Genomic DNA, 8,939 nt, shown 5'->3' on the forward strand with positions numbered 1-8,939 from the left:
CCGCTCTTCTGCAGGAGAGCTGATGGCTTGCCGATATTTCATTTTAGGCCCACACAAGTCCCTAGAAGTTAATTTCACATGCATGCTCCAGCATAACAAACTGCCATGTGAATGAATCTGAAATACAGCTTGGGCTCCTCTGTGCTAAAATACTCTCTCCTAAACCATCTTCCCAGTGTAGGTTTCTACCTTGAAATGCTGCTCTCTGCAGTTTTACAGCATCCCAAACTAGCTGGTGAGAAAGGGTCAGAACTTAAGGCATTAGTATTTGTGTTGCATTTGGGACATAGGGGGTATTTTACAAACAAAAGATACAAGAGGAAAGCTTGCAGTAGATACCCTTCCAACCACACTGAAGGCAGCATAGTTACGTCTCAAGGATCTCTGATGAGCAAGCTTTTGTCATGCTTCCCCCTAACCCAGAGAGTTTCAATACTCAGATACATCAGAATGAGATATACCAGATGTATTTTGGTGTGCCCCAACAAAGCAAAATGCCAAATCTCAGGGCTTCAGCTAAGGAGCAGGAGCTGCAGCACAGCCCCTCCAGGAAATCAAAACTGATGCTGGTTCACAGCAATACCCTGGGCTATAAACACACTGCTTCACGAGGACCTGCTGAGCTGTCTCCAGTAACGTCAGAGAAGACTGGCCTTGCCTGGGAGCAGGGAGCACTGCAGCCGTCTCAAGGCAAGCCACCCTGGTACCCATCAACCAGAGCCCTCACAGACAACGAGGACCAGGTTCTCCCAAAGTCCAGCCGGGTAATTCAGAAGAAATGGATGCTCAACAGATTGCGCCCAGCATATCATAACACCCCTACTCAGCTGCCCTCTCCTGGAGCAACACTTAGAATCATAGAACAGAATCATAGAATCGTTTAGGTTGGAAAAGACCTTTAAGATCATCAAGCCCAACTGTTAACCTAGCACTGCCATCCCACCACTAAACCATGTCCCTAAGCATCTCGTCTACCCGTCTTTTAAATACCTCCAGGGATGGGGACTCAACCACTTCCCTGGGCAGCCTGTTCCAGAGCTTGACAATCCTTTCAGTGAAAAAATTTTTCCTAATGTCCAATCTAAACCTCCTCTGGCACAACTTGAGGCCATTTCCCCTCGTCCTATCACCCGTTATCAGGGAGAAGAGGCCGATCCCCACCTCACTACACCCTCCTGTCAAGGCAGTTGTAGAAGGTCTCCAGGCTGAACACCCCCAGTTACCTCAGCCACTCCCCATCAGCCTTGTGCTCCAGACCCCTCACCAGCTTGGTTGCTCTCCTCTGGACATGTTCCAGCAACGCAACGTCTTTCCTGTAGTGAGGGGCCCAACACTGCACACAGTGTTCGAGGTGCGGCCTCACCAGCACCAAGTACAGGGGCACAATCACTGCCCTGCTCCTGCTGGCCACAATTCCTTTAGGGTTGCCAATTCCTATGAATTTGTAGCCAGTCTAGCAATACTTTATCTTTTTCTTAAACTGTGGTAGCCTTGAAGTCAAGCATTTAGAGAACCTCAGCCTCCGCTTACAGCACACAGCAAGCTCCTGAACTGCTGTAGAGAAAAGTTTGAGAACGAGCGGAGTATACCCGTATACCCTGCAGGCTCAGGAACCAGAGAACAAATAAAGAGAACACAAAATGTATTATTTAAGAAACAGAAAACAAACAAAACCAACACCAACACCCCCCCAATCCTCATGATCTTTTGAGGCCTGACTCATGATCCAAGAACAATTGGGGTTGGCAGTACTATACATTTTACAGCATTTATTCACAGCTGAAATATCCCAACATCCAAATACTTCAGAGTTCTTGGAGCTACTCACAGATCTCCTGACTACAACCAAGCATGACAATTCATACCAGCTGCCAATCCAGCCCCAAGGTGTCTTCTGAAAGTGCTTTAGTGCTGACTGATGTTTGCAGAAGCGCTACTCCCCAGCCAGAGGTACAAGCCTGCACATTTCCCCAGTCTCGACGTTAAAGCTGAGGGGTTACCTCCAGTACCTGAGTAAGGTCTGCAGAGGATTGACATTGTGCCACAGAGTAAACACAACGGCATGAAGCAGTCCCTCAAAGCCTGAACTATTTTGCAAACAGATCAAATTACCAAGTGAATTACTTTTTAGGAGTCCACATTTCTTCTGTGCTTGACGCAAACCAAGCAGTAGGCTTCCCATTCATATTTACTGGTACTGAATATAATGTCTGTGTTTTATAGGAATGCATCCAAAATAATTTTATTGGGCTGCTGGTAGATGAATTCTATACTTAGCCCTAAACATTCAGGTTTGGACACAGATATTTTTTTTTAAACACAATTCTTCCCAACGAAAAATCAAAAGGAATTAGTGGTGAAAGATTTAGCCACAAAATTCTCAGTAAGTTTAATTTGTTCAGCGGCTTAATTCCATGCAGCTCCGAAAATTCAGGACAAGATGTTTGCACACTTTTGGGCATGTATTAATGAAACATTTTGTTTACTCTGCAACTGCCAGAGCAATTAGCCAAATAAAGTATGCAGTATTTAAAAAGGAGAGAGCCACTGAAGGAGCTTTCCAATTAAGTCTGCACAGGTACGAGTCTCAGGGATCTGTGTGTTGGATCCATGCACCAAGGTGTGACCTACCTGCCATCAGAGACTGCTAGGGTACCAGTGCAGCTCAAACATGCAGTCTTCTCCTCCTCCCCATGCATATGCCCCTCTCAACACCAGGCACTGACATGGATGATGCCTAACTCCTTCCCTCTACACCACCACCATCCTCCTGCAACTCTCACCACAGTCTGCATACTCAGAGGATTGCCCTGCAGATCTGCAGGGAAGAAGGTGTCCCATCATGGGCACACGCGGGATGAAGTCCAAGAACATCTCAAGAGGTTACTGCAGAGGAAGAACAGCCTCTCTACAACAAAATAGTAAAGACAAACAAAGCGAGAGCTTTAAAAGCCCTCTTGGGGCACTGCAAGTGGAAGTTGCAAGATTATGCTTCCAGATGGCTCCATACATACAGGACCATGCATATGTCTGGATGCACCCCGCTTCTGGCCTGTTTGAGAGGATGCTGTAGGTGAATTTTAAAATCTAGCTAAGATAAACCTCATAATTACTTGTAGGTATTTGTCTCTTCTTTCGAAATGTGTAACTACAAACCATACAAGACAAAGAAATTAGGGACCAAGCAGGGCAGGCTGCACAGCTTTAACTGCTCTGGGAAACTACTTCTGATCCCGCCAAACCACCCAGTGGTCCCAGACACCCGCCCTCCACGCACATCGAAGAGGCTGAGAATAGAGAGCACGTTTCAGGTGGTTTTGCCTTCAGTTTTGCTTGTCATATTATGTTTTGAAAACACATTTTTACCTCCTTAAGCAACAGAAAAAAAAGTAGATACACTACTGCATAGTGATTCTTTGTTCTTGGGGATTTAGTCTACTTTATGGCTGTGTTCATTACATATTAGAAAACCCAGGCCAAATAGTACCAGAAGTCCTCCCCCAAGGTAACATTTACATTTACTTCAAAAGGCCTCCCTGCAGAAGAAAATGCAGCTTTTTTTTTTTTTTAAACCTTTAACTGTTTTGTAAGAAATCTACTGTACCAAACCACCACCATTTTGGGTTCTGAATATTTTTGCCTGGTACAAAGGAAGCTAAATGCAAGTCTTGGTACAGCCGAGGCAGGGACCTGGGCCTGGTCTTTCACCCATAGTCCTGCCCAAAACAGGGTATGGCTGAGTTGGAGAACTTTGCAGAGAACAGGGAAGAACAGCACTTTCTGTCCATAAGGTTGTCGGAATGCATGCATCGATTAAAAAGGTTTTAAAAGAGCTTGCTTTCTGTAGTGAGCAGATTTCGGAGATCTTTGTGCAGACATACCGGGTTCATTTTCACCTGCCTGCCCACACCACAACAGAAAAATTTCATGTGAGAATCCCACCCCTAGGACACCCAGATCTCATCCTTACCACCACACTGGCAGCACACGCATGGAGCAGCTCAGGTGCACGTTGAACATGGGATTTTTGGACAACTAGCACCCTACCCACTTAGAGGAGCATGCAAGGTACCAGCTGGGGTCTGCTTTACACCCAAAAACTTCCTGCTAAAACCATTTTACAAAGTCTTAATACCTTTGACGAAATCAAAGGTCAGGAAAAAGAGGGGAAATAACCAAGAAAACCCGTAAAAAAAAATTCCCAGCCTCATAATAGTACTATCCGCAGGCTGAATTCAAAATTTTGACCTAGCAAGCTTAATAGCATACTATTAAAACAATTTTTCCCCCAGTTTTCTTTCACCTTTGGACACAGATAAGCAGCATGACTGTGCCAGAGCAAGATGCAAGAGTCTTACAAGACGAGTGAAGCACCTAAATGCAAATAAATGCATTGGTCTTAAATGAAGCCTCATGCTGTACCTTCCTCAAGACATGCTGAACATAATTTCAGTTTAATATTCTGTTTCTCATTATGGGCCTTGGAGACTCTCTCAAGCACCATGAAAAGCAATATTAACCCAGCCCTCAGCACTGGGGGCAATCCAGCCAAATTATTCATGCTGGTCTTTTGCTTCGATTTTTGTAGTCTTAACTTAATGTTCTTAAACAAATCTGAAAGGAGGATGGCTGACAAATAGTACAGACTTTACTTAAGACATTATAGTCGGCCATGTTCTGCAGCCTTGAGTCATTAAGCTAAAAACCCGTGCTGAAGCCAAGGGGAGTTTCATCCGAGCTGGGCGTAAAGGCTGCAGCCCTGACACAGAGCTCGTGGTAGTCACAGCCAAGCACTGAGAAGCAAGACGTTAAAAAAGAAAAAACAGAAACAAAAAAGGAGGTGAGGGAAAAGGAATAAAAAAAAAAAAAAAAGGAAGGGGGGTGTGGGGGGAAAACACCCCCCCACACTCTCCTCTCTTTGTAATCCACCTATAGAGATTAGCCTCAAATCCTCATTTCAGACACAGGGGAAAGATAAGAAATGATTTATTTGCAGTTGTTAGCATTTTCCTACAGATCTTCAGGGCAGCAGAACAGATTTGAAGACGAAAAACTGGCATAGGTACACTTGGCAGGTAGACAAGACACAGCAATGTGGTTGGAGAACCAGTTTCCATCCCTATACGTTACACTCACACAGGAACATCAGCGTGCCCATGAAATATCCCTCATTGTTCCATAAAAAGATTAATCGTGTTTTCATGTATACAGAAATGGGTGTAGAGCCTCATGTAAGAGCAGCCAGGTCCCAGGTGCTGTGGGCAGGCACAGCAGTGACAAACTAGGACACCAGAGAAGCCTGACACATCCCAGGCCAACTGGCATCTGCAGCCACTTCAGCTCCCCTGAATGCCGTTACCCGCTCTAACTTTATTTACCAAAAATAAGACCATTTTTACTCCACAGAATGAATGTGGCCTGGGGCGGATGCCAGGAAAAAGGATGGAAAAAGCTGCCCCTTATTTATTTATTTTAACAGAACAAGGCAAAACAGTTTGCTGCTAGAAATAAACATTAAACCTTGCAGAAACTCACCCATCCACCCCCCAAAACCCCACTGCTCCCCCCCTCACTCCCTCCTCCTCCTCTCCCTCCAACATTGTAAGTAGCACAAAAGATCACATTACAAATGCCAGCTGTGGCTCTTTTGGAAGGTGGCCTCCATCTCGGATGTAGTATATGTTCCTCACGGCCTAAGTGGTTGCTATGGTAAATATGCTTTTTATTGAATAGCAGAGTGAAACAGCTTTTAAAGAGACCCATAAGAACCCCATAAATGATCAAAATACAAGGCAGATCAACCTCAGCCTCCCTGGAAACAGGTTTCTCTTTATTTTCCAAAATGATCATGATTTTTGATTCCCCTTGTTTTGTTTGCTTGTGTTGTCCACTCGCCTCCACCTCGCCCACACCCAGGTGGAGGGGCTGGAGAGGGCCAGGGGAGCTGGGACCCCAATCAGCCCCCCAGCCCAATGAGCTGCTTTGGCTTTTACAGGCAAGCACTTGCTCTCCTGCGTGGCAGGAGGCTTCAGGGACAGCGAATGCTCAGCACTGCTAAGCACAGGTGATCCCCAGCGAAGCTACCTGCCAAACCCAGCCTGCCCTCCCCAGCAAAACCCCGGCCTCCCCCCCCCAGAGAAGCTCCCCGCCAACCCCAGCCTGCCCTCCCCAGAGAAGCTACCCACCGAACCCAGCCTGCCCTCCCCAGAGAAGCTACCCACCAAACCCAGCCTGCCCTCCCCAGAGAAGCTACCCACCGAACCCAGCCTGCCCTCCCAGGCTGCAACCAGCCAGGAGAAGCCTCCGGGCTCCCTCGCCATTGCCCCCCGCAAGCCCGATGCTGCTCTGCCACACTGGTCCCAGAGCCCCAGGAGGGCTCCCGTCCCCATTCTGGCCCTCCAGCACAGCAGCAAAAAAAAAGAATTAAAATAAGGAAGTTACTTTGGTTCATTTCTTATTAAGAATAAGATGAGAGCAGGTTTTGGTGGCTGTGGATTTCTAAATAACCAGCCAAACATCTTTTCTTTGATCTCTTCCTCCAGTGGCAGTCCAAGTGGACGGGAAGAAAAAGCAAAGTCATTCTGAAAAAGTGAAGCAACAAGCGCTAGGTATCGACTAAGCAAATACCAGTCCTGTGCCCATCGCTCTCTGTGTTACTGAGGGATGGCTTAGAAGCTACGGACTCCAGAAGACAGGAAACCTTTTTTCTTTTTAAATTAAAAACTAAGACATAGCAAAGGACTGAAACTTCTTAAGTTAAAGAAACAACAATAGAATAAGAAGATCCTCAAAAATGTTTACTATGATTTTAGATTTCTAACAAAACGAACGTGCGCCTTGAATGATCTACCAGCTACATCAGCTTTAGACTGTGCAACAAAAGATAAAGAACGAGCAATGTTTCTTTTCCCGGGATTCACCTTATCATCCATTGGTTATGAAAAAGTTTTAAAAAGAAAAATAATGTAAAACTTGATGATAAAGTATTTCAGAAGAAATATTCTTCTCCAGAGCTAAGTTTCCCAGATGAACGCTCAAAGCTGAAATGCTCCGTAACATCAGATGGCCCTGACACCGGCTATGGGCGAGGATGGGCCAATGCGCTCTGCCCCTCTTGCGTAACACTGCATAAATTAACAGTTCCCTTTTCGACCTCCGTGGATGCTATTTTAGAAAGTCAAATAAAACCCCAAACCCCTCTCATGCAAATTTGTATTGAACATTTCAAACGCAACATTGTTTTTACAATAGAAGCAAGAAAATTTAACAGAGAACTGAAAATTTAACTGAGAAGTTAATTTTAAAAAAAAAAAGCTATTTTTAGCAGTATTACTTATTATAAAGAGAATTTTATATTTTGCTAAGTAGTCAACAGTTGATAACACTTTTTATACTAAATGAGAAGTCATCACAACACAAAGGGACATGGGCTCTGTTGGGCTTGGCTCTGTTGAGCCTTCACCCAGGTAAAATGCTGACCAACTCTCACAAACTTTCATTCAAGATTTTGCAATACAAAGATATATTTTTTTAGTAAAGGCCATAGAACAGGCTTGGGTTTTATTATTTTTGTGCTTTCCAAAAGTGTCTCTTCATTCTCTTCAGTTCAACATTGTCAGATCTGTAACCCAGCCTGACTGGACTTCACTGCCACTAAGTAATTCTGCAGTGTGCATATTTAGAGCATTTTTCAACTCTCTGCTCTCCTACAAGGCACATGAATGATAATTTCATAAACAGCCCAGCAATAGCAAATGTGTTCCCTCCTTTTACCATGGGCTCGTTAGGGTTTTTGTTTGGTTTGAAGTATTTCTCTTTTGGTTTGTGTAAAAGAAAACTGATGACAACCAATGCTATTAATGTCAAATGCCTTTTTTAAAAAAAAAAAAAAAAACAAAGGAAGAACATCTTTCTGCGTTTACTTACAACAATGTGTGCTGGAGATGGAGACCTAGCATCCTTGAGGGCTTGTCTACTCTGAAGGCTCCCTGCCTGAACATCAAGCAGTGGAAGGAAGAACATCTTTCTGCGTTTACTTACAACAATGTGTGCTGGAGATGGAGACCTAGCATCCTTGAGGGCTTGTCTACTCTGAAGGCTCCCTGCCTGAACATCAAGCAGTGGCCATTTCATCTGCAGATACTGGATGGAGGAAACAAAAATGGGGAAAGAAAAATGAGTTCAGAAAAGAAAGGCAAAAAAAATAACAAATCTTAGGTAACATGGGTAAAAAGATATAAATTAAAACTTATGCAAGGAACTGAAACAAAAATTAAGACGACTTTGCATGTTTGTGGAGACAAGATCTGTGCAGAACACGTAGCAATTTCATACCAGCACGTTACAGTTCAGGAATAAGAAAATAAAGCAGATTGCAAAGACAGTGTTACATTGACTATATTAATCGTAGCAAATCTAGAAGAAGAATAAAACCCACACAGAAGCAAAATACCAAAACCATGGAGAGGATGGGACAAAGTAGGGGAAGGGGGATTATCAGCCTCAGGAGAGGGGAAAACATGTATCGTGGCTTAAGAGTATGATCTCATTATTTAATGGGTCATCTGTCAGCCTTCTTTCAACAAATGCACCACGTCAACTCCTCCAGCTTCCCAGCACTGTATGAGCCCTAAAGGCAGAGGTCTACCACACAAAGACCCAGCGCTGCTGGGTCTTAGCACCTATTTTCCCTACTTTTCACTGTTTCTGGAAGTCATCACGGGTTATTTTGCTCTTGCTCATCATCACCAGGAGAGAAACTTTACGTGGGACAACCTTTAGCGGACTTGCACAGGATAACTTATTCAATTACAAGGCCAAACTTACTAAGCTCTCCAGCTGATCAAGTCCAAGACAGAATACAGCCTGGTGCACTCGAGCTCAGCTGGGCTGGCCAAGGCGCTCGGGGGTAGCCACCGCTTCTTTATGTCACTGTCACC

General features: G+C 44.6%; 1 protein-coding gene across 1 annotated transcript in view; it reads right to left on the reverse strand.

The window, feature by feature from the left end:
* TCF7L2 (transcription factor 7 like 2) overlaps positions 1-8,022 on the reverse strand; it is a 122,405-nt gene extending 114,383 nt beyond the window's left edge. Inside the window, exon 1 of the mRNA XM_035898969.1 lies at positions 7,927-8,022. Coding sequence (XP_035754862.1) covers positions 7,927-8,022 — 96 coding nt within the window. The remainder of the gene's footprint in view (positions 1-7,926) is intronic.
* Positions 8,023-8,939: the final 917 nt, after the last annotated feature.

Source organism: Egretta garzetta, unplaced genomic scaffold (assembly GCF_000687185.1).
Source record: "Egretta garzetta isolate BGI_Z169 unplaced genomic scaffold, ASM68718v1 scaffold8, whole genome shotgun sequence".
Taxonomy (NCBI): domain Eukaryota; kingdom Metazoa; phylum Chordata; class Aves; order Pelecaniformes; family Ardeidae; genus Egretta; species Egretta garzetta.